The sequence below is a fragment of the Ornithodoros turicata genome, chromosome 2 (assembly GCF_037126465.1).
Source record: "Ornithodoros turicata isolate Travis chromosome 2, ASM3712646v1, whole genome shotgun sequence".
Classification (NCBI taxonomy): Eukaryota; Metazoa; Arthropoda; class Arachnida; order Ixodida; family Argasidae; genus Ornithodoros; species Ornithodoros turicata.
The window spans coordinates 110,132,734-110,159,606 of record NC_088202.1 but is presented as its reverse complement, the minus strand read 5'-3'; the positions used below and the strand labels follow the sequence as shown (position 1 = coordinate 110,159,606).

Here is a 26,873-nt window from a genome sequence, read left to right as displayed (position 1 = left end):
TTTTCAGTGACTTTCATCTTTCATCGCAGATAAATGTTTGAGCGCCGCAGGCAAAGCAGACGTGAGCCTACCGACGGACGCCCCGGTTCATGGAAGGCGAGGTGACGAGGCGTTTTGTGGTCCTTATGCCGGGGCGGTATGGTGAATAGCAAATACGAATGACCTAGCGTCGAAAATATCACGGTACAAGTTGGCGTGGGACGTCAGTGCAGGTGTCACATATCGTAACGCTGGGCGTACCGGGCAACGGCATTCGTCTTTTGTCGAGAGAGGGGAAGATCCAAGCATAGTGCGTATGTCCGGGTCTCCAGGACACCCTCCTGCACTTGGGTGAGGGCCGTGTAGTACGAGCGCGGAGGCAAACGTGCGGGTTATGTTAGGAACCTGAACGCGAGAGAAGTCATCCCCGACAATGCTATCGGCACCAGGAATGTGTCGAATGTCAGTGTCGTGTTCTGCGATGAATGCGAGGTGCCCCGTGAAGATGTGACGAGGTATGTGCAAGTGAGGATGTGCCTGTTGACGAGGTATATCGTCAGCAGCTCACGGCCGAAAGTGCTGTATCGCGTTCCGGCGGACTTTATGGTTTTCGAGACGAAACCCAGAGGCTGTAGCTGGCTGTCGCGCGCTACATGATGGAGGGCCGCGCGAACTCCGTCAGAAGAGGCATGTACGAAGAGTATACGGTTGGAGTGAGCAAGGAGGGCAGCATAGGTGATGGCGTATTTGATTCGATCGAATGCCAGGTTTGCCGACGAGGTCCAGCCGAGCGTTTTGCAGGAGGCACCCAAGAGAAGGGAGCAGAGCGCTTGGATTGCTGGGCGCAATGTGGACGAAGCCGCGATGAACATTTGCCAAGCCCAAGGACTCTTGTACCTTGTGTCGGGTGATGGGGTGGGGAAAATTGTCGATTGCTTTTGTCTTCTGGTGTAGGCGGGTGTTTCCGGCAGCGTCAACGGGATAGTCGAGGAAGTTTAGTTCGGTGAGACCCGACCCCTTATCCAGTGGTGGTGGTGGTGGTGGCGAAAACCGGCTTGCCATTGTTGGCCTCACGAATGTGGGCCCCGTCACGACTGTAGCCAGTCCTGATATCATTCCTCACACGTCGCCTATAGCAATCGGTTGACAGTGGAGATAGAAATTTCATAGTTCACTGAAGGAACATTCATTATTCCTTCATGCATTAAAACGTTCGTTGTTGAGGGGATGTTTACTAATAGCAGGTAGAAGGCTGGCGAGTACGTTATCCGTTTTCAACACCGACCGTTGAGAGCGATCAGCTCCCGTGGCATAGTGGTTAGAATGATCTCTTTCCACGCCGATCCTGGGAGGTGACGCGAGTTCGAATCCCCACACCGGCTATGCTGTCTGGGGTTTTCCGGCAGGCTTTCCAGACGAATGTCGGCGCAGTTCCCCCTGAAGTCGGCCCAGGACGTATACTAACCCCGCTGTCCCGCACTCCTTCCTGCTGTGTTCTCTCTCCATCTGTTCACGTCTGTACGCCGCTCATAGCCACAGTTGCTTCGCGGCACTAGTTCGGAGCGAAAAAAGTTGTGACCGTATATTGCTTCATGCAGTCTGCAGCTTGGTTGCGGTACTCTTCGGCAAAACGTTCGTGTTCTCTGAGCCCTGGGCCTTTTCCTGGGCACGAATAAACTATCCTACCTCATCAAACGACCGACTGGTCATTGTTCACGATCGGCATCCTAGCTGATCTGCTAGCTGGCCTGTTGTAAAGCTGCGTTGACTGCCGCTGTTTAAACAAGACGCGTACACAACATTTCTTGGCGGCTCATTTCACATGTCCGACTGTTGTTGTAGAAGTTTTTCCAGATGGTCCAGGAGAACCAAGGAACTGAGACGGCCAAAACGAGATCACAGGTTAGGCGTAAAAAGACGCAAAAGCAGCAAAACGATGTTGACCTTGGTATCGACACTGGCGGGGCGCGGTACTCCAATCCTCATAGTTTGGGGAAAGGATGACTGAAAAGGCTATGGTGAATGGAGAGACAACAGAATGGTTTGCTGATAATAATTGGCTGATAGGAACCTGCATAACCAAAAGATGAAGGCTATTACGCTGGTTGAATGGAAAGTCAAATTTCGACGGGGATAGGTTGCATGACAAGCGTATTTCCCAGGGTATAGCACTCGCGTTACACGTTGTAAAAAGTGTCCCAAAAAGGCAATGCGGAATTTTTCCTGGAACAGACTCTAAGGCGATATCTTACTACCTCTAGCCTCAAGCCTTGGTCCAGTCGTAAATTGTTCATTAATAGATTGATGAACTCGCTCTGAGAGACTATCTTATGTACCGAGGTATTTCTGACCGTATCCATGTATTTCCACGCTTGTGTCTGCCTCGCAGTCCTATACAAGACAGGAGTAAATTGGGGAGTAATTACAGTTTCAAGTCCCCTAGATTTCACTCGTTACCCATTTTAATCCCCTGGCCCCAAAATTTACTCCCCAGCACGGCAAAGAGTCGCCTACGCCTCGCATAAACTTTTTGGTCCTGAATGGGACAAATGACTGTGGGATGCATCTGGTCCCCAAAGGGAACGAAATAACACCTTTTTCTTCTTCGACCTTTTTCACCTTTTCCGAGAGTAGGGGAGGGGCATATGTTTAATGCTGAAAGAAAAAAAAAAAGAAGGGAAAGGTTAGTCATGATGTAGGCTTGCTATTCCCAAAAACAAACACAAACAAACAAATGGGTATTACAAGCATTGAAGGTTGACGAATGCTTGCAAGAAAAGTGGCTATAGGCTCTAACAATGAATTTGAGAGTAATTACAGCTTCTAGTCCCGTCGATTGCGGTTACTGTCCGATTTAGTCGCCTGCGACTCCGCAGCACTCCCCTTTGCTCCCCAGCAATAAACTTTCCATAAACTTCCCCGCATTCGATCCCGCAAGGAACTAATAGGTGTGGAAAAACTATGGGCCTTTTTTTTTCTACCTCGGAGTATACAGCACTTTTGCCGCAGGCTCTGATGAGGCGAAAAGACGGCATTTGTACTCTTAGAGATTTGTTTCGCCAATCTTGGTTGCAGGTACGGATATTTACATGGGTACACGCGGACAAGTTATTCCAGGAGTCGGTTCCCTCCGTTATTCGATCAGCTTCAGTTCTTGGAAGTGTACTGCATCGTTATCGTTGCATGATGACCAGGTTATTTGTGCATATTCCGACCATTTTCTGCCATTGCTTTTTGCGCTAAGGAAGAACAAGCCCATTAATTAGAGCTGTCAGCGCTGACACTGGACTGGAGAAGGCTCTTCATGTGTAGCGCACCAGATATAAAAAGATGACGAGGAATAGAGTAGATAATAATAATTGGCAGTAGATTTACATGTAAGGTGAGTCAGCCTTTCCTTGTATGGCACCATCCTGCGCATGTCGCAGGGTAGGACAGCGGATAGTTTTACCACCTGAAGTGCGCCGGAAATGTCTGACAGACGGTGCAGGAAGCAATGTTTAAAAACTATAATTTTATACTTTAAAAGCGATAAAAACCCCCGTCCCGGGAAACAAACAAAAGGACGACACAACACACAGCACAGTGTTGTGTCGTCCTTTTGTTTGTTTCCCGGCACGGGGGTCTTTATCGATTTTAAAGTATGAAATGCTGAACAGCCCAATTTTTAACAATTTTCGAAGCAATGTTTACTGAGGGTGACTGAACACTAGCGCCTTCTGTGCAGAGGGAGCTAGTATTGAGTATTGAAGTATTACGTACTGCGGCTAAGTGGTCTGGGGTAGCCTTTGTCGTGACTTTAATCCCCCCTTTTTTTTTCTTTTTCTATCACATCACATCACATTGAGGCACCCTATCTTTACCTCTCTACCAGCACCGTGCGGAGGACAGGAATAAGTGACGCTTCTTCTTTTTTGCTTGGGGACTTTGCATGAAACAAGTTGTATGACAGTTTGTCACAGTATAATGGACGATTTCAAGTACAGTAAAACCTCCAAAGTCGGACACCTCCCTACCTCGGACAACTTCCCATGTCTGACGAGATCTCATTTCAGGGGCGGGCTCGCATGAAAATACATGGGGATGAATTTCTCTATGTCGGATACCTCCCTATCCCGGAAGTAGGACAGGGTTTTCCCAGCCAAGTCGGACAGAAACCTGGCCAAATTATCTCAATCTCAACCTATCTTTGCATCGAAAAGACCAAAAATGAGCCAGTGTCCTTGACTTTCACTTTTTTTTTCCTATAATGGTCTCAGCATTTTATGGTTTTAGTTTTTGAATAAAAAAAAAGGTACTGTCAGTGTACATTGTAACTATTCTTTATTGTGAGCATTTGTATTCGGCTTGACTAGCCTTTGCACGTCCACTGGGAATCAAAAGTGGGCTGACGCTTCAGAGACAAGTGCTTGAGCTTAATCCTAATTGGATTTAAACTTTCGAGCAAGCAGCACGCTGCTCGAAAAACTCCAAAGGTACTGCCATTGAGTGTAAGCCGCGCGGAATTTAATCTACCAAAATCAGAATTAATTATCAGTGAAGAATGGGTAGAGAGGCACCAGGTATCACTAATGACCATGAATTGAAGAAGGGGGACATTTCTGAAAATACAGCTGTGTTCATTTCCATTTTTCGTTTCCCTTGTATTCTGTAACTCGGACACCACCCAAAGTAGCACACATTTCGCCTGCATTGCGGGTGTCTACGATAGGGAGGTTTCACTGTACAGGAAAGACATGACATCCTTAGCGGCTTAATCTTTGGAATTCCTTCCTAAACAATGCGCCACAGAAGAAATTTTCGATGTCAACTAAGTTCAGATTACTGAAGATGCAGCATCAACTCTACGTAATTAGATCGAAAGAAGCTCGTCTCGAGTTCCGCCTCCTCATCTACGTAATTAGGAAAAAAATGCCAGTCGCGCTCTATGCTGCAGTAGCGCGGTGCAGAGCCCAGAGCCTATGTGCAGTTTTGAGCTTCACACGGCATGAGGGGCAGGTGATGCTTGGGCGCCCTATTGAATGTAGATGAAATATAATCGATATAACACATGTTTCTGATCCTGTAAGCTACTCTTAGCAGCTAAGCGTTTAACGCATTGGATAAGCAGATGACTTTGTTGCTTAACGCGAGACAATAGCTAAAATTATCGAGGGTTCGCCCGGGTGCGGCTAGCTGTTCCAAAACTCAGGATATTAAAATAAGACACTAATCATTTTCTGAGTATTTTGTGAGCGTCGTTCGCGAGTCTAAAATGATGCGGAAATAACATTCACACATGGGTTCTTCCCCTTCACCATGATGATCAACAAAGCATGCCAGTGTGTGAGAGTTTCGCAACTCTGGAAGTAGGTTTCCAACTTCTATACGACTGCAAGGCAAAGCCTACCTTTTTACTGCCTGGTGCCTACTACCGGGGCCTGCACACGAACGCCTTTGTTACAGTCATGTACATAGTCTTCATCCAGGGCCTATACAATGAGTACCATCACTTAACTGGCTTTTCTCCAGCTGGATCCCGTGCTTCGAAACTGAACAGGAACTTTGCTTTTCCATTCGAAGCACGCAGGCTGTGCGCTTTAAGTGCCAATATCAGCAAAAATTGCGGGCCTTGAAAATTAATGCCTCTGCAGAAGCGAGCAGAACTGCGAGTGAAACATGAGATACCCTAAATATCCCCCTGGGCCGGCGATTTTTCAGCCTTTCGTAATTTGAAAAATATGTCGTCAGCTTTCCTTTCCCGAAGAAACAAATACGTGCTGCTTATTCACGCTATATGCACCACTGGGCTCGAACCGCCGTTCTAAATGAAGTCAGATTTAGATGGAAGACGGCTGCATTTAATCTAAAACAAGAAACATTACCTAACGATGTCCGGGTTCTGCGATGTGTTGTGGTGGGGCTTCTTGTAACCTTTCCGTATTTTGCCTTTACACAACATTATCATGATCAAGCATCCTTATAGACGGCATATTTTAGTAGATGTGTAACAACATAAGTTCATGTTATGCTTCGAGATTGTGCAAACGCAGCCTAATGAATATCGTGCACTGTGAACTTTTTTACACGTTTTTGGTGTAAATGAGTTGTCCCATGGCGCACACCTATTTGGTGTTGCCTTTACACCCCAATAAAGTGTGATTTTTAAAAGACCCTTTATAATGGGCTTTTAAAAACAAAAAACATCCTTAAAACAGGAGTATCCTATTGAAAACACCTTTTAGAATGGAGTTGTTTTCTGGCAAACACTGCAGGCTTCCAGCCTCCTCCAACTGCAAGTTCCATCGTACAACCTAAACCGGAGCGCAATGCGTCACAGGCACGCCTCGTTAGCTTGGTACCAACGTGAGTGCCGAAGTTTGACGATACCTGGGCACCCTCTCTTGGAGTAACGGATGGATCATATACTGAAATACAATCTGTTGGGGCACGTTCGCTAAGTGTAGTGGGGCGGTAAACGTTTGTAACGGTGAAGGGAATGCGTTTTTTGCAATTAACACGTGCGCCTGCAAAGAGTCAGAGATACCAGCTAAATTCCTAAGATCCTTCCATGCCAAATACTGTGTTTTGAACTCAGGTTGTCGTCTATACTGTGATTACTTGCTGAGCGGAGCTGTGAAACCAGCATGATTTTTCTTTCACTAATTAAAACACCATTTTTAACACCATATTCCCAGTTCAAATGGGGTGTAAAAATGTGTATTGGACGTAAACACATATTTCAACACCTCACTTTATACCCTTAATATCGACAGTGGATAAAATGTGGTGTATGCCGATATTACACCTTTAGTAATGCTCGCCTTGCACCCTTTGCTTCAGTCTGCCGGAGAGAAAAGGGTGTTTTTATAAGAATACACTTGGTTTTGCGTAAATAAAGGTGTAAAATGATTTACTGTGATGACAAAGCTACGAAACTGCTACGACACTACGCATACCCACTACGCTGTTCTAGTGTTCCTTTTCCTTTCTTTGTTTCTTTTTCTTTTCCGTTTCTTCCGTCTGGCTAAACTTTCCTTTCTTTTTTTCTCAATAAACATATACCCCCCCCTCCCCCCCTCACACGAAGCCACACACATGCGGCGTTGGTCATTGCAAACATTAAGAGGGGAGTGGTTTTTCAATTTCGCGATTTATCCACAAAGAACTCGATCAAGTTACGATTTCTGCATAGCGTTTTAGTGTATAATCTGTCCTCCAATGCATAGTTTATCTCCCAAACATGCCTTTTGTTCACTGAATCCTAATTACAAACCTCGTGTTTTATCTTGACTAGTCCTACATAAATAATGGGGTCCCAATACAGAAACAGCTGTCCAATGGCAACGTGTCACTCGCAGCGTTTGAGTCCTGAATCTTTGCAAAGTGACTAGTCTTTCTGTTTTCAATGTCGCATGCTCCATCATTACCGGATACAAACGACTTGAATGTGACGTTACCTATAACGGTGAGGTTAACGTTTCTGTGCTGCGTTCGCTGCCTGCTGTAATCGACCCGGCAACGGTACTCCCCGGCGTCGCTCTCGAGCACTGGGTCGATGCGGAGCACGGGAGGCACCGCGGTGACGTCGAAGTAGGCCCGCATGCCCAGGTCCTGGCCAGGAAAGTGGCGGGCCTTGCTGATGGGCTGGTCCCGGGCATCCAGGCTGTAGATAGGAATCCCGTAGTCACCGTGGTACCAGAGGATGAGCGACACGCCGTCTCCGCCTACGGGGATAGAGGTGTTGCAGGGAAGAAACGCCTTCCCGCCCACTGCTGCGGATACTTGAGGGGTCGCTGAAAAATGAACGGATCCACGTTAGGTGCAGGAATGACACCTTTGCACACGTTAAGCACCAATGACAAAAATAACTTTATTTAAATGATGATGACTGGTGAGATCTATAGCCCAGGGCGATACTCTACCCCAATGCTGCTGCTGCCGATGATGATTAGTGTTTTTCTGGCGTAAAAGCCATCGTACGCCAAATCTGTGACAATAAAACGTGAAAAAGCAAGAATAAAGTGAATGAATTAGAATCAACACATTATACGAAGAAAGTACAATAAACAGAAGAGTCTAAAAATCTGAAGTGACACCGCAAAACTTTTACACAGCTATATGTTGCTGGCGGTAATGCAGTAAAATATAATAGTGAGTCGCGCCTCACAAAGGCCTCCATACGTGGCCAGAACGTTTAGCAGTGCTTTCATGCAGATCGAACATTGGTGGGCTCGATTTGATCATGGTCGAATCGATGTTGACACAGTAAGAGGGCGAGAATCTACCTCATTTTGAGATACTGGAAGTGGGGTTGTTAAACGTTTCTGGTATGGGCAATGGAGAAGAATGTGCTCTAGATCTTGACCGATCACCACTGTGACAGCATCTTGCAGAGTCAACATGTAACGCCACTGAGCTGTAAGGGCCACATGAAGTGTCCCGAGGTCAAACAATGAGGCGTAATTATACGGAGGTATTTTCAATTCAGAATAGACATAGACAGCCTATGGCAAGCGAAACTGAAGCAGCAGTAGCAATAATAATAATAATAACAAAAACGTCGCTTCGTCGTTCGCTTTTGGCATAGTTGTCAAAATAGTTACGTGTAGCTTACGCTTTTACATATATTTGGAAATCGGGTTTTGTAACGTGTATTTAAAGGAAAGCAGTGCATGAGTCTTCCTGAACAAACGTGTGGTACGTGTTGTACACATGGAAAACGACACGTGTACGGTACAATCACCACTTGGGTGATATATTTATAGGTATACACATACATATTTTCATACTTGTATAGACGCGGACATTACGACGAGGTTGTATAAACTATTGGTGGCTGGCAGCTAAAGTATCTGCGATCACGTACAGTTCGCATTTGGTGTCCGCCCATTTCGTCGACAGCGTTTTATCGAATGATATTTCAACGAATGCCGCTTCACTCAACACGTCACCATGTGGCATGTACAAGACATGCAGAAATATTAGTGTTTCCGCACGATAACTTTGATATTTTACAGTTTATTGCCGATTTAATTGAACTGTGTCATGACAGTGTTCCTGACCATTGCTACGATGTATGTAGAGTATGGGTTCTCGAGAAAGTAAATTATGATCGGCAGCCCGCAGGCGGTTTCGGCACATGTGGTACCGCATGTGGACACGGGCCCCTTCTGTTGGGATTGCCATAAAGCGTATCCTGTATACGTATGTACGTACCCAGGATTGAATGGCGCCTTGTGGCTCGTTCCTACTCATGCGGTCGTGAGTACTACAGTACCGCTTGGGTACAGCTTACTTATATGACAAGCATCCCATTTCCCAGTCCGACCGGGAAATGGGAGGCAATTACATGAGCTACCTTTATAGAATGCTGGAAGCTCGTGTGATTACAAACACAGAACCAGGAAGGTATATCCGATACGTTTAAGGTACGTTACAAGAGTAGGCATATAACGTAGCGGAAATCGTAATTGCCTTCATTAATAGCGAGTTTTAGTATACCGTTAATAGCGTCACCGTCAAGTTACCGTACCTAGCGGAAAGAATAGCGGTTGTTAGCAGACCGCGACCGGTGGCCGGTAGTCTACCCTGTCCACCGCATCCTATCAGCAGATAACTTGCAGGGATGGGTAGTATTTAAATACATTCCAACTAAAATACTATTTAAAATATAAATACATGTATTTATATTTTGTATTTAAATACAAACTTGAAAAATGTATTTATAATTATATTTAAATACCAATTTTCAGGTATTGATTGTTGTAAATACTCTATAAATACTCCTAAATACAGTATATACTGACCCGGATCTTAGAGAAAGGATTGGGAAGACGGTAGAGTTTGGGGCGCAGTTATGCCGTGTTTCCGCTAACATGCGCACGCGACAAGTCATTTTAGAGGCAAGCTTCTCACTGTTGCTGCGGACAACGGTCGCGACTACCCAATTACCCTGTTGTACAAAGCACCCTCGTCAAATTTAATATAAGCGCTTGTTCATCGGAACCCCTGGAGAAGCTGTTCTCCTTAGCGAATCTCTATTGTATGGACGAACACAAGATGCCTAAAACTTGCACTCTTCGAGGGACTTTAAATATTAAAATCGCCATGATAATCTAATAAACAAATGCTATTGTTCGTTGCTGATTTGTTGTTATGAACATCGTTATTTCTGTAATTCCAGATGACATTTTCCTCACAGTATTTATGGTAGTAGTTACGGTATTTAAATGCTGTATTTATATTTTGTATTTAAATACTCATGTTGAAAAGTATTTATGAAGAGTATTTAAGTACCCCTTTCAACAAAGTATTTTCTATGTGTAATTAAATACTCAGAAAATATATTTATGCCCATCCCTGCACATAAGATTCTGAGTCGCGCTCTCTGTCATGCTCTCTGTCTGTTGGTTCCTGTAGGCAAGGTAATTTAACGGCGTTATCAGTGTTCTACTAACACTCGCTATTGGCAGCGTGCGTGACTCAGAATCTTATCCGTCGATTGGGCCCGGTAGACGCGAAAGCCCACCGGGCTTCCGGTAACGGTATACTGAAACCATCTAATCACCTGTAGATATACTACACCGTTTGGGATTTATTCCTCCGTCCCTTCAAGACAGCACAGTCATTAACAGTACACAATTTTCATTTTTATTTATGTCATCATCTTGCACTTTTTAGAGCACCCCTAAGTTCAAGTAATAACTAAAATAACACTTCTTCACGATGATATGAGCCTATTAAAAGTGGGCATGTTTTAGGGTCAAATATTCCACGGCAAGACGGAGAGATAAGGTGCAGGCAAGCTGCTAATGAAGCATGATAGCAGAACAAGGGGGACTTTCTGCGTTCGTGCCTCTCAGTTCTTCTGCCATGCTTCATATTCCATTGGGTTCACATTCGACTTCTTATTATTCTTATTATTACACTGAGTCAGAATTGTGAACATATAGCAGCGGAGTTCCACAACACTGCGCGAATCGCCTAATTAAAATGTCTCAAAAACTGATTCACGATATTAACTCAAATATCCGCGCATACGCGCGAATGACATCGCATTTTCTAAATTTACAACAGTGGAAATACGGACAGCACGTCCAGTCCAGAAAGGCTACATCTGCAAGAAGGAGAGATAATAAGGAATGGCTAATGAACTCCTTGTAGACCTTGGTGATGTTGAAGGCTTTCGTAACTTCCATTCCCTGCTTTGTTGGGCGCGTGACCTGGTATTCACATTACGCAGAAGGACACTGCGTCACCATTAGTCGACATGCCGCTTGAAATAAACTTGATCGCAGCCAGTGAGAGACCGCATATGCTCTCTGAGGCAATCGTTAATGCATGATTGAGGCGACACTCCACAGTGACCGACAAACAAGGCGCTGGAATCTCGCACACGACGTGCAATCGGCAGGCGATGAAACGGCAGTGGTGGTTTCTGAAGGCAGCGCAGCGTGTCACCCGTGTTCATTCTCAGCAGGAGCCGTTTATAGGGAGAGCGTGGTCATTAGGAGGAGCGCCACTTGAAGCGCATTACATGACGTCACGGCTGAACGTCCTCCCTCACCGTGCTGCCGACGCCATAGTGATCCAAAGCGTTGTTTAAGGCGCAAGGACGAAAGACATGTGTTGATTTCGTCCTTCGAGAGCTCTTCGTCCTCGAACTCCTGCAGTTAGTGTGGCGACACAGCTCTCTGAGAACCGGCGACTCCGGTCGATCAGATGATTCCGAACGGATTTCGCTTGAATTCAAGCTTTCTGGGCGGTGCAACAATCGCTCTGACGTCAAAACAGGCTGTGCCCACGAGATGTCGTCAAAATGTTAAAGAATGGCTAAACTCTCCCCATAAACGACCGCAACAACAACAACTCTATTTCAGGATGATGGGTGGGGAGTTTCATCGCCGGGGGCGATACTCTACCCCATTGCTGCAAACGACTGCGAAGTGCCAGGACACTGCGTAAGGCAACAGCGCTATACACAAGGAGGCATAGTGTGGATGCACGGGATAGGGTATCTTCTCGAGGTGACATCATTGCCGTTGCAGTTTTTCTAGCCCATTGTATGTCAAGGATAAGAGCCTGTGGCCAGGTGCACTGCTTCCCAGAGGTTGTCTATTTGCCTATAGAAACTGTGCGCCATAGTACACTAGCGCGGCCGTTTCGCTGATCACAGAACACGGCTATCCCTGCTCTTCTTTCTCACGGCTTCTTCTGCCGACTTGGAATGCAGGGCTGTTCAGCTTTTTCGTTTCTGCGCCTGAACAGGTCCTGTGGAGTTTAAGATGAGCGCATTGGCCAAAGAAGTGTGTCTGGTTATTGTAAATGAACTTCAGAAACTCCGCCTCTTAAAGGAAACCGTAGAGCCTGTCTCAGGAAGAAGAAAGAAACGTAACGAGAAGACGCATGCTGGCTTGACGTGAGCCTCTCATATCTGACCACTTTTTCTTGGATAATATCGATCGAAAACTGGTGACGATAACGGTTCCCAAGTGCACGATAAGCCAATCGCGCTATGTCTTGCGTCTGAGTGATATCACCATTGCTGAGCTTGGATTTGGCAGCTCCCTTCATCATATCATTTCCGTAAGGTGTTCCCGACGTCCTAAAACTCCATAATAACGCCGGAGATGTATTAGGACCCGATTCCGAATACAGCCTGTCTAATAATACGATTCGCATAACGCGGCTTTCAGCTATCATTGGTATAGGGTTTCAAACCTGCTGGGTCCCCTTCTGCTAGGCAAGTTTCAAAGTCACGCATATTTCCACTTCATACTTCCACTGCAGACTTCATGCATACGTTCACTCAGAAAAAAAAAGAAAAAAAAAGAAACTTCGAGGAGACCTAGTGCAGTGCACGCATTGCCTGAGCTGTGCAGAGAATGCTCGTTGTCGCTAACTGTCCTGTCATTCGCATAGCGTGCGTCATTGATTGATGCACTTCCTAGGCTATGTGTGATTAGGCTTCGCTACACACACACGCAAACACATTACCAGCGTAAGGAAAGGACGATAGCGTTGCTGCCCCCCTCCTCCCTAGTTTTGTACTGTTGGTATTCGCAATGATCTGCACGGCAATATTTCTTACCCGTGTAAAATGAAAGGCACGTCGATGAGCGAGGTTGACCAACAACGTTTCCATCCCGTAGACAAGAACCTGATGATGGTGGCGCCGTCATCGCGATCACACAGTTGACAAATGCATTTAAAGGAAAATCATAAGCTGCGGATTGGATTGTATACGAGTACCATAACGACAGAGAAATAGAGCAATCATAAATGAACTGAGCGAAGTAACCGAGCAACGCTACAGCAATTGTCATTCGTGATGTAAACAAAGCGTAACGAAGTTCTGACGTGACGTCTATTACATCGCACATACTGTGCCATAGCATTTTCCAGTTCGCAGTCATGTGCTCCGGAAAACCTTTGTACGAGTTCCTCCTCTCGTACATGTCACTATCGACAAAAAGATCACGTGCGAATCTAGGGTCTTAATGAAAAGTAACGGCACGTCAACTGCTGCCGCACTATGCATAATATGGCTTCAAGCGCGTTGCATGGTAGAACCCGTTTGGCTGACCTTTCCCCCGTTTTTTTTTTTCATTTCGTCTAATAAATATATCCCCGCCCCTCATGGTAGAAACGGCTGCGAGGAGTGACGCTTCAGTGAATGAAATACGGAACCGCGTTTCTTCAACTATACGCTCACAGCGAGAAGGAATAGCAACGTCGAAAATGAGACTGAAAAGAGAGACCGAACAAACAAACTTGCGGATACAACAAAAAGCCGTCTTCCCCTGTCGAGGAAAACTGAAGAGTGTGAACGCCTTATCCATCTCTATGCAAACCAGCAGCAGTTCCACGTGACTGCTATAGTACGCGCCGGGATAGCATTGGTAGTATGCATGACTGCCACGATATGACGATCCACAGCCGGTGTTGTTAGCACATACGTTTCTTTACTGTTTAAGACACAGCGGATCGCTCGCAGCGTTACTGCCCTGCTCGAGACCATGCTGCATTTGCACGCAATATTATGGTAACGCATTTACTTAATTACAGCAGTGGCGGCCTTCATGGACGTAATAATATTTCACCGTTGCTCTGGCTTGTTTCTAATTTTGCTGAACTGCTAATATTGTGTTTGGTTGGCTAATATATCTGGGGCATTAGTTCGCACCATTTAGGATCTATACATCGCTATTTTTTATAGAGTGTGACCATTGTTTTCAGTTATAGTTGTAGTAATGAGCACGGCCGGCGAAAGAAATTACGGGCCGAGGGGATGGGTCATGGCCGGGCCCCCTCCTCACGTCTCGATAACATAGTCCAAGTATTTCTTCTCTATATGATTACGACATAGGGTTTGGGTCGTGCGTGCCCCGATGTGGCCCGAGCCCCGGGGCGCAATCCCCAGCTGCCCCATCCTCTCGCCGTCCCTGGTAATGAGCCATGGTGTCATACTTTGGAAAGTCAGCATTTGAGTGTAAAATCACGCAGTGGAAGACTCCCAGATCAAGGTGACTAAAGAAGTTGAGGATGCAGGCATCCGCTGGAAAAGTTATGACTCTTCGTGTTTTGGGGGATGAGTGAACTCTTGCTACGACCTCCCGAAGAGCCTGATCAGACTGCCAGCGCCGCATTGCACTTGGAACCTACGCATAGAGTGCACGAACAAACATCCAGGACACCATTGAAGCCCTGGAAAACCTATCTCCATGATAACACAAGTCCTCACGTAGCCAACCGTTGGAAGGGATGGCGAGCTCGTTCATCAAGGGTTACACCATATTCCTATGCCTCTTTCACGTGTTTGTGGGTTTAAAAATGCTTCAAGGTACTCACGTAAAGTGGAAGACCCAGAGATGTGGTGAACGTATAGGTTGCAGCAAGAGCCTCAGGACTTTGGACTCTGGACTTAGGACTCAAGAACTTTGGTGCGCTTGGACAATACTATGCCAGTTGAAAGACTGCTACGGTTCAAAGATGATCAGGGGCTTAAGGCCGAGGACATGTGAAAAGCTTTTTCCTCGACACACATATATGGCATAAACATCAAGGGCTGCCGCGGGCAGTCTTACGAAAATGCTGCGTCCATGAGTACACTAGGTCTTCGAGAACCCTCGTCCCCCAAAACACAATGAGTCATCACTTTTCCAGCAGATGCCTGCGTCCTCAGCTTCTTGCGTCACCTTGACCTGGGAGTCTTCCACTACGTGATTTTACACTCAAATGATGACTTTCAAAAGTATGACACCATGGCTCATTACCAGGCAAGCAGAAAAATCCTCTGGCAACGTGGGTTCCTTGTTCAGCACACTCTCTGAATCAAGGAGGCAAAATGAGCCATCAGAGAGTGCTGGCTCGCTGCTGTTGCCTGTTTTGGTTTCCTTGAGCAGATATACTAGTTCTTTACAGCAGCCACGCACAGACACAAGGTGCTGGACGACCTCACCATAACGGTTTCCGACGACTGACTGCTCAGAAAAGCAGCCCGTTGCAGTACCGAAAAGAGTCACCGGTACGCGATGGTCCTGCTGAGCGGATCCTGTGGGAGCCTTAGTCAGGGGCTACTGTTTTTTCTCATAAGCGCTGGAAGCCATTCTAACAATCAAGATGAAATCACCGAAGTGTGCATTAAGGCCGGTGCTCTCATTGACACAATGTCAAGACTTGAACTGGGAATTTGTATATCGCATTTTGGGGTGACGTTAGACAGAGTGAACAAGACGTGCACAACGTTGATTGACCTGAATACGGAGTTTCCTTATTGAGATCGCTCAAAGTCTTTAGTTGAATGGTTGTGTTGTCGCTGGCTCCTGTATTTAGGATTTCCCTCTTATTTGGAATAGATAATCCACTACAACGTGTTTGCCTAACGTTGAATTACGAGTCATGTAGGACGCACGTGACCTATTCTGAAAATAAGGAACCTAGCGAAGTCACGACAGAGTCAATCCCATGAAGTGAGCTGTACATCCTTGCAATAGACACCATACAATATAGGCCTCAAACGCGGAATACAACAGAGAGTCCGTTTCGTGCGACTCACTTGGCCCCTTTTTGGCATCAGAAGGACTGCTCGTGGAGGAGCTCAGGGAGATCACAGAGAATCGCAGATGTGATCAGCCACTAAGGGTTTCGGAAGTCTTGATTATGATGGCTTTATTACTCCCTCTCTTCGAGCGAAGGGGGCCCATTTGGAAGAGAAGGATGCAAGGCGAACGGGCCCCGTTTCCCCACGAAGATAATGGCGCTTTCTCTTAGCAGGAAATTAGCTTTTTGTTCTCGATACGACATTGGCACAATTGGCTGCACTCATTTCCTGAAAACTTATCGTACACTCTATTCAGATTTTATGTTTGTACTGCTGGCGAACATACAGAAGAAATGCCGTAAGTCATCAGAAGAAGACCAGATTGCTAGATTGAGTTTATCGCAAACATTACCGATGGGAAGCCGTTCACTCTTACTGCACGTGTGATGAAAGTTGCAATTGCTCTAGCAGGCGGGTGATAGAGTAGTAAAAAGGGAGTATATTAAACTAGACAAACATTTTCTTTACGCTTGTCACCCACAGCACAACGAAGTGACGGACAAAGGGCTCAAAGGTGTTACGATTACGTAGTATAAGTTATTGCGCTACTTCAGCATAAGGAATCCCATGGCCGGTGAACATTAAGCGCCCCGAGGTCCGGAGTGAACCTAAAACCGGAACGAAGAAAAAAAACACGTTATTTCTTGGCAAACCGGAACAAAAAACGTAAACGTAAAAAAAAAGAAAAAGAAGAATAGAAAAGCATGTTATGCTTCGGAAGGGAACCGAACAAAAAATGTTTTCGGTTTAAGTGGAAAATTGAACTACTTGAACCTCAAGAACACATATCGAGAGGGCTCAAGTACACAATACATGGCATCCATCGGTGTTTGGGTAAGCAACACTAGCGTCGGCAGCGAACGCGCGTGTGGAGTGGCGCCTTTTTTGTGAGTCCTGCGATATCGTGAAAGCGCCAATTGAATTTGTGAGTGGTGAGAGAGTTTCGCCTCTGGCAATCATAGACACGACGTTCACTGTTAAGTGCAGAACGTTGTCCTCTCTACTGCGTGGAGTTTACTCAACTAAAGTACTTACAATTGGCAGGGCGGGCTCTAGGCATGAGCAGCTGGTGCGACCGCAACGGGCTTCGCGCCTTGATGGGGCCCGGAATTTCATTTCAATTCTAATCCTGAATTTAGAGATCATTTTGCTGGATGCGGCGCCGCAGGAACTATAACCCGGGCGAGCCTATCTGAGGTACTAAAACTATACAGTCACGGAGCTTGGACTAAACCTAAATAACTGCCAACGGCAAGGTTTTCATAGCAGGGCCCGGATCTTCAACTTTCACATAGCGATCGTTATCGTCATATTTAAAGTTCGCAAAGCCGCTGTGGTATATATGCTCGCGCAAAAGCTCGTGGCGAATCACGGGTCGAAAACGGAAACAATATTGCCAAAGGTAGCGACGGCGAACCCTTTCACCAACACCGTAATGGTAGCGTGCCGCAATGGTTTTGGCTTGGCTATATTTTGCACGTGCCGCAGTGTAAGACGTGCCGCGGATAATTTGTGCCCCCCCCCACCTGGTCGGTGAAAAGATAAATGAATTAATTGAATAATTTCGCCCACATCGGGTTCTTTCGATGTACGCCAGGAATCTCCGACACACGGTGCTAATCGTCACCGTGCATCAATCCGCAGTCCTACCCTGCGGCACGTGCAACATGTCGCCACACTGCGCAGACAAACCTAACGTGTAACATCACGGTACCATTGCCATTATGGGATACCGACAAGTTGGAGATCGGGCTACGGTATATACTCATCATAATCGGGCTCCGTGGATGTCTACGCTGCATATGATTGTCAGGTTGATTGAACTTAAAGGTTTCGCTGAGGAATTTCTTTCATAACATGAAAGCTCCCTTTGGACAGGATGTATGTGGGGCGAAGTGGAAAAACTTGCTACATCGCTCCAGTCCGCAGAAGAGGCGACGAAACTGTTGCATCGAGAGCGCAGCTCACGGTAGGGGACACCAACGGCGCTTGGCTGATTTGTTTCTTGGAGACTCCAAGATTCCGCGCCCTTCGCAGACGCATTGTCTCAGTCAATGGAGAAGGGAGCGGCAGCTGTTTGAAACGGAAGGTTTCTCCGCCGCAGTGTACATGGATCTCCGCTACCGTCTTCGTCTCACCATTGAGCAGAAATGCAGAGCCAGTACCTGCCTGGAGACGCGTCACATCACTGCGGAGCGAGGCTGACAGCGGCGCTGTTTCAGTATCAGTATAGCCATGGGGGATTCAGCGATACAAGCGTCAGCTGTGTGTGAACCAATGCAATGGTTATTATAACAAAACGGTTGAAATTATTCATCATCATACGGTGTCTATCGGCCAGTCCGGTTGTGCATCTCTAATGTCCGTCCATACCACCGAAGATACGAATACAGTGGACCAAATACGTCGCAACTTACAACCACATTTTACTGACATTAAGACGTACAGGGAAATGCTTCCTACTCAACGCAACACACCGGGTGGCGCCTTTCGACAAGCTACCCAAAGTTCTTTCCTGATTTGATAAACTCTATCTTCTTATCTGTAAGGGAGGCCGTAGGCACACTAACACACATATATGTATTTATTTACTTGAATCTTTATCGTCTCCATTACTGGGGGCACATGCCTATCTTTCGATTTGCCGATTATTTACGTAGAATGATACGGGGCCTGACACCCGCAGCCGGGGGCACGTGACGCAAGTTTTTCGCGGACGACCACGAGATCTCGGGTTGATCTGCTCTTTATAGCCGAGATACTGGACAATGAGCCGCGGCTTCCAAGGGACAAGAGGTTCTTGGAATTCCGGGAAGAGATGAAGCATCGTCATCCACAGCTACATACATCGGCACAAGCAGCTCTAGAGATTCCCGCTACGCAAGTCAGTGTGGAGCGAGCATCCTTCGCACTGAAATTCATTCTCTCGGATCAAAGGTCCAGTCTTTCCCAGAAAATAATTGACGAACTGCTGTTACTTAGGCAAATTGCATTGTAGGTATTTGTGCACGAACCTTACATCACAACAATGTGCACGAGCGCAAGACGGTATCGTTGTTTTTCTCTAAGCCACACGGTGTAGGACCTTGTAACCTCGAAAACATGGCTAGGAAACAAGCGAGCTGGTGAAGATGATGCATGATGTAAAACCCCGAGACTAGGGAACACGAAGGGTCAGACAAGGATCAAGGGTCGGCACGAATTCTCAAGAATTGTTCAAGAGTTGAATCTCATGTTTTTGTCTGTCCCTTCGTGTTCCCTAGTCTCGGGGTTTTACATCATGCACCTTGTAACCTCGCTCTTTTTTTCTCCCTCTGTTTGACATCTTGGACGGAATAAACGGGGTTATTTTCGATGCAGTCAATGCTCTTTACACCATGTGAAACTGAACCGTTTTCGAAGCGTTGTTGATTTACTCCAGAGCTGAACCGCAACAGAACCGTTTTCTTTGAACCGAAACGAAAACCGGGACGAAAAACGTTTCTGTTCGACACCCTGCCGGTGTCAGTAATCCTCAGCAGAAATCACGCTGTACGCACATACGTTTCTCAATTAGGGGACTTGCCATACGAAGCCATTCTGAACTCGACGGCATGAGTTTGCGAAGTCAAATGTAGGCTTTCTGGCAGTGTTGAACCAATATATTGTAAATAATGTGTATTGATAGTCTTTGCCGATTGTTGCAGCTTGTGTTATTTCGTGGTTTCCGCGTTCGCAGCTTGAGCTCTTAGAGAAAATGAATGACAGCCAGACCGAAAACATGTTGAATGAATAAATGAACCGCACGGAGAAACTTACACACGCTAACAGACCTTAAAATCTCGCAGGTCCGCGGGACACTTTCCTCATCCTCCTAATCCAACGTGTTCGCAGATGGTGCTGCAACGCCTTCAGCATTACTACCGTACTTTCCAATTGCTGGCTCAGACCACAAGAGCGACAATTTCTTCTAGTGTTGCCAGTCTTGCATTCTTCCCTTTTTGATAGAGGGACATTTGCATCCAAGTTTGAGAAGACGGAGAGGTCACGCTAAAAATGCTTCTTCGTGTCCGCTCATTTTTGTAGTTCGCCGCTCTCCTTCTTCCCTTGCTCTGTTTCCTCCTTTTGGCACGACTTCCTTTTTTCTGCTTTCCCGTTGGAAACAACGACAATAGAAAGAGCTGCACGCTTTCGAGGAACAAGGGCAAGGACAAACAGAGAGAAGAAAGAAATGCGCCTCAGAAATCTGTAACAGCAGCATCTAAATATAGGGCACTTTTGGAGGGCATGCAAAGGCGAGGCACGGGAAGCAAAATGATATATTACGCAGAGCGGGAACAAACGGAGCACGAAGACGAACAACGGTGCCCACGTGCAGCCAAACCAGCAATCCCTGCAAGCTACGCGGGAGATAACGTTTTCTCATTTTCTTCGAAATAAGCTGTATACTGTTTTACACTTCAAGTGACCTACTGCTCGGCGCCAGTTTGAATACGGGAAGTAAAAGGAACACGAAAAAAAAAAGAGAGAGTAAAGTTGCCGTACGACATGGAAGCTGTACTGCATTTTTTCTTTTCTTTCTTTCTTTTTTTTTTTTTTGACACACATGCATGATGTGTGCCCGGTGTAGCAACGATGTATAGGACGTGAAAAAGACCTCCACCGGTACATGCAAGGAATGATGAACAAAGTAGATGGGTTACACGCCAGCACGCTGTAGAAGTCGTCAGTGACCTGTAGATGATATTATTCTCAAGGTAATGTGCGGAATATAAAAATCCTATCTCGGTTATGGTAGGAGGATACACGTTTCTTGGACATAAAACTGCTCAAACTAGAAGCTCGAACGCAAGCAAAACTGCCACGCACCAAACTTGATCTATTAGAGTGCATGGACTCAAATGCCCAGCGCCTGGGTAGCAGCAGCATCAATAAGCTACCCAGTTTATTGGTGCTGGTGGTTGTGGCCCAGCTTATTAAAGTTTAACTGCACATCAGGTTCTATCGGATCACTTTGCTCTGACCGCTGAAGGGCGTCAGAGCGAAAGGGAATACAGCTCACAAGACTTCATTCTGGAGGGATGTACTGTGTCGGGCGGCCCACGCATGTTGAACCGTGGCGGTCCACTGAGAACAAAGGTAGCCAGGCGGGACAGTTGGCGACGTCCAACTCAGCTTTGTACTGTGTTTCTTATCCTACGTTTTTGTTTCGCTGAAAGATTTTGTTGGCCCATCGGGAACTTTCACGGCAAGATATATGACCAGTCCGGCCCATCCCCATGGTACCTCACAAGTTCCCAAAGGACTATGGTCAGCGTTGCCGGTGCAAGACAACACCAGAGTGCTTGCAATAACACAAGAAAAGAACTTGATATAACGACTTTGAATATTGCAATTCTGCTAACATAAGCATCGTAGTGTAGTATGTTCAGTTCCAGAACAGGACTACAACTTTCGCCGAAAGTGTGAAGATCACTTATGCGCAAGAAGACACGAGGGCTCTACGCGCTTAACTCTGTGCACACTAAACATCCGAGAGCGCCTCGATGTAAAAGTCGCTTATTTTGCTAAAAATGCGCACGTACCTACGTGGACCTTAATAAAAGATGCCTAGCATCCCCACTGTGTAATTGCTACTTTGCATCATAAATTCTTTCGCGCCAACTTTCAAATATTCTAGCTGCCAGAGGAGAGAATTGCGAGTTCTCTTCTTCCCGCTACTTTTGCTGAAGGGTAGCAGTTTTCCCATATTCTGCAATTCCTTTGCAGCTGCATTCCTGGAGTCTTCTGAACTTTTATTCGAAGCTGCATTTTGCGACGGGTGATATAGAAGCGCAAGATGTAGCATGTCGGAAAACTTCATCTTCAAAGCCCCTGCTCCGCGAACTCAGGTCGAGAGAGTACAATGGGGTTGGGAAGGAAGGCAGAAGAAGAACAATAACATCGTGGATATGTAAAGTACTAGGATGAAGCGGGATCTCGAGAAACTCGTGTACATTTCCTCAATATACGACAGCAACACCAGCGTGAAGTATATTTCAATAGCAAGCTCCTCCCCATTTGGTTGGTAAATCATTCGCCGCTGAATGTGTGCTTTATGAGCGGAAATACTCTTTTTTCCGCTTTCCAGAGTTCTTCTTTTGCATTGCAGGTCACAACAGAGGCGGATGGACGTGACTGGAGTTCGAGGAATACCACAGCGAAGAAGGTAACGAACAAACACACGCAAAATAATGCTCATAGAATCCGTCGCCATTGATGGGTGAAAAAAGGCGAATCCTCGCGTGGCATCCGCTAGGAGAATACAAAACTACCAGAGCTGCACTCTTTCGCAATTTGTCGAAGACGTATATCAGCTGGACCCGGAAACGGAATTTTGTTTCGAACTCGTTGAGAGGAGTGCGTTGTTGTCTGTGCCAACATTCAGCGAGCATCTGTATGGGTTCCGCGGGGACTCCTTTTGCAGGACTTCTCGCATAATGAGCTGGTCTTCTCTTGCCCAATCTTCTCAATGAAGGCTAGCCGACTTTCCAGATCGAGGGTCATAGGACGAAAACTCGAGGATGTTCTATTTTAGAGTGTCGGGTGCACAACGTCATGAGGGCTGCTTTGCATGTTCTTTGTTGGGGCTACTATCTGTCCATTATCTAAATGCGCATCGCATGATCATTTTTGTTTGTGGTTGTGATATGACACTGTCATAGAAATTTCAAAACATTTCATAGAAGTGAAAGCATACAACGAAATGGCGCCGTGTTGTCTTCTAGGTAGCCACGCGACTCTGTTGCGGCGTAAACAGCCTTCGAAGTAACACTGATAGATTGACGTCATAGCTGTAATTCCACTATGGTTTCAACTTGATAGCAAAATAATAGGATGTCACGTACCTCTCGACCTAACAATATCACGTTGTGAGATATGTGATTGTTTCTGCCTATCTTTTCCAGAATACGTTTAGAATAGCAGCCTATGCAGACACACTACACACATGCAGACCAGTGAAACACATACATACATATCAGGAGACCACCAGTAGATAACACCATGAGACATGCAAGTTAACGCAGGAGAACCACTGACTCATGTGCTTTAAATTGTGGCATCCTTGCCGTCAACGATAGATATCCGACGCAAAGCGGGTAAATTATTGAAATGCGTTTTTTTTTTCTTGCCAGCAATAAACCTACCGAAAATCGCATAGCTTTACTGCTACCAGTAACGCTTTGGCCTCTCCCAGCGTCGGCGACATGCGTTCGAATAACAATAAAAAGTTTCGTGCTTGGTGGGGTTTTATTGCCGATCGTGAACAGCGCAGTTATGAGAGAACGACTGTAATTACTGTGGTCCCTTACATGAATACACGATCATGTGAGCGCGTGCTCGAAAAACATTGCTTCTTCAAAATTATTCCTCCAGTGCGCATGTTTACCTGACACCGAAGGAGCTCGTCGTAGCCGTCCACTCAAGCAGCGAATAAAAATAATTCACGTCTGCGACGGCGGAATGGTAGGTTCGTGGATTTATTCTGGTCACATGATGGTACCGCCCGTTATGGCAGCTCGCCCCAATAGGCGTCTTGATTCCCACGTGACGTTGTCATTGTTACCAGTTTGGTAAAAGATAGGAGAGGCCGCGGGCATACAGGCGTTGCTATCAACCTTTCAGAAATGTTTGTATAGTATTGCGTTATTATAGGATCAACAAACTGTGCCACTCAAAGGACGAGATTATGAAATAATGAAAGGAGCGTGTTGCTCTCGAGTGTCAGGGCTGTAAAACGAACGTTCTATATGTTGGCGTGAAGCTGACGCAAAACAAATCGGGTTCAGTGTGAAAGAAACAGGAAAAAACAAAAACAAAAACAAGAACAGATAAAGTATACTTTACAGATGAGTGAACACTACAGAACTCGACGCTTTCGCAGTGTCCGAGTTTCAGATTTCTCCATCTATCTTTGCTCGGACACCTTTCAATTTTTCAAGCCCTTTCAGAGCATGAGAGGCGACCTCGGGTGGAAGATTTCGAAGAAACTTCTTTACAGAGCCAGTTGAATACCTTATATTGAGTACAGTAACCTGACTAATACCCCTGTCACACGGGCACGAAAAATGACACGCGGTGCTTATACTGAGTTAAGTTGCGACGTCATTTTTGCGGTGCCACACGAACAGGTTTAATGGAATTTGTCTTAATGCAATTTTCTGCTTATACTGAGTTCGCCACAACTCATTTGCCCACGAAATGCTGTCTCTCGCTCCCGCGCAGAGTAACAATTTTAGTTTCAGTACAATGTGATTTGATAAAACTGAACTTTCTGAAACACCTTTCGAAGAAGGAAGAAGAAAGTTGTTAGAAATTTTCATCAACAACAGCAAAATAACTTGAGGTGCCGCCATAGTGCTTGTTTTGGATTCTGTACCGGTTGGTAAATACGTTAACTGACCATGTTATTCAAAAACGTTACAACTACACACAAAGACCAACCTGATATTATTCTATTTCAGAATATTACATGCGTTTTCAACACGTTTAACTATATAGGTCTAATTTCTTAAAGTAGCATAACTTATATTCTACTTAGTGAGCGGACCGCATTGATGTTATGACATTTAATGCCATTAGAAAATGACCTGTGGCACGAGCTTCGTAAATAATGTCATTCGAGAATGCCATTCTACGATAATGTAATTTTTGTACCCGTGTGGCTCTGGTGTATAGCTATACTGGTTTCTCGCGATCCTTTCACAGACCACATTTTCTATTACAGACACAGAAAGTAGGCAAACGGCGATATGTAGTTTCTGAAGGCTACCTGGATAGAAATACAGAGACCAAGAATGTGGAAAATTTTATGGATCGCAAGATACGTGTGCTCTTCGCAGCCAAACTACAGGTTGGATGAAGCTACCACAATAGTTATTCTTTCTGTCCACGGGGTCCTTGAAACGTGAGGTAACAAGTGGACATTGTGTTCAGTTGAGGGTTAGAATGTCATGCTGCGTGACATGAACGTCTGACTACGACTGAACCGCTGGACATAAAGAAGTGTAGGACACGTCGATAGAGAGTTTTAGTGAATCGCTTCCACTCGAACAGTTTTGCAACGACCCAGTCAGATGATTACATTCTGAGTCACTTCCCCTTCTCATTGCTTATCCGCGATACCGTTTGCGAACCGTTTGGGGAGAAACGATTCACTAAAACTCGCTAATAACACACGAATGCCGACCTTGTTTAGACCACATCGTAACAATGTCTTTTAATGGAGACGTTTAGAGAATGGTAAGCGCACTCCAACTCCGACTCCCATTACGCCCTACGAATGGGTTATGGAGCGTCCTTCGAAGTGTTTTATTGTTTTGTATTGTTGACTGATTAGATGAGTCACAGAATTAGTGAGCCCATCTTTCTTATTGTTTTAGCCTACCACTCCCTATACCCTTCATTTACTGATTTGCTTTATTTTCCCCAACCAAGTCAACAACTGAGGCCAGTTCTCAAACCCTGTTCATTCTTGACTGATTAGTATGAAGTGTTTTAGCGATATGGCGAAAAAAAAAATTCTTTCCCGGAAACTGTACCGCAAGCGATACTGCCCCGACGACCGTTTTATAGGCCGCATGTTCAGAGACACGGCCCACCCATGGGCGGACCGCGTTATCAAGGGGCCTTTCACCAAATATGAAGGACCAGCTCACTTTCGCCTCCCTTCACTGCTAAGGATCAGTACGCAGATTTGAAGGGAGACCTTGGTGGTGGTGGTGGCGGCGGAGACGTTTTGGAAAATGAGTGAGGTCCGCCTGCTCAAATTAGGCGGCAAGCTTAGCAGTGAAATGGACGCACGATTCCGATGGTATGATTCCGACAACGCCAACGTGGCCGCACTTACGAGCGACAGGAGGAATTTAATGGGTGATAGTGATGTGATAAAGAAAAAAAAAAGTGCGACATTCCGTCCATTTAGCTGTTTTGTTTAACTGCGCTGTGTCATCTTTCGTTCGTCGACAGTCTATACCACTCACTTCCGCGTCTTATCATCATGTCACATCTCATTCCGTCCACCGTGTCTTAGGGTAGTGGACCGCACCTCATGTGGCGAATTTCCCCATTCATCATCATCATCATCAATTTATCTGTTGTTGTTGTTCTTTCGTCTATCAAACGCTCCACAAATAAGGAATAAATCATTGTTCACCGTTCAGCGCTTGCTTGCAATTCATGTGCTTCCCGAAATCCCTGATCGAGCACCGTCGGGTCGGATCGCACGAAACGGATTCGCGAAGGGGCTCCCTCTCAGGATTAGGAAGTCGCGGGGCCCGTAAAACGTATCAGCGTCGAACTCTGTGATTCGTCGGTGAGCGATACGGAGTCGGAATAGGAGGGCCCCTTACGATCCTCTAACAGTACCACTGCACATTGTTACGTCTTACGTGGGTAGAAAAACGATTGACAAGCACATCATGCATCAGGTTGTATCGCTGAAGTACTTTTAGACAACAAATACGTCAATAATAATATTTGTCCATTGTGTGTAATGCATAACGCAAGCAATTCGTCATCCATACACACCTCCTAACCAAACTAGGCTTCTTCGGCGCGAATCGATGGATGCGCACGTCGTCAGCGGTGCCGTTTGGAGATAACAGCTTTGGATCTGTTTCAGTCGCCTATATTGCAGTCCAGCACTGCAGTAAAAAATTACGTTTCAAGTTCGTGGTAGAAGACGGTGTGCTCAAATTTGCAGATGTCGTTCGCCGAGCATATGTGCTGCATTGCAGAAGCATTTTGGAAATTCGGTTAAAAGATTACACGTTTTCTCTATTAACAGTAC

At 45.9% G+C, this 26,873-nt stretch overlaps 1 protein-coding gene across 9 annotated transcripts in view; it reads right to left on the bottom strand.

Moving 5' to 3' along the window:
- The window catches only part of LOC135385943 (hemicentin-2-like), a 1,123,122-nt gene that overhangs the window by 144,899 nt on the left and 951,350 nt on the right, over positions 1-26,873 (bottom strand). For all 9 annotated transcript variants that reach the window (XM_064615587.1, XM_064615589.1, XM_064615588.1 and 6 more), the window contains one exon: positions 7,419-7,754. In XM_064615587.1, the coding sequence (XP_064471657.1) occupies positions 7,419-7,754 (336 nt within the window). The remainder of the gene's footprint in view (positions 1-7,418; positions 7,755-26,873) is intronic.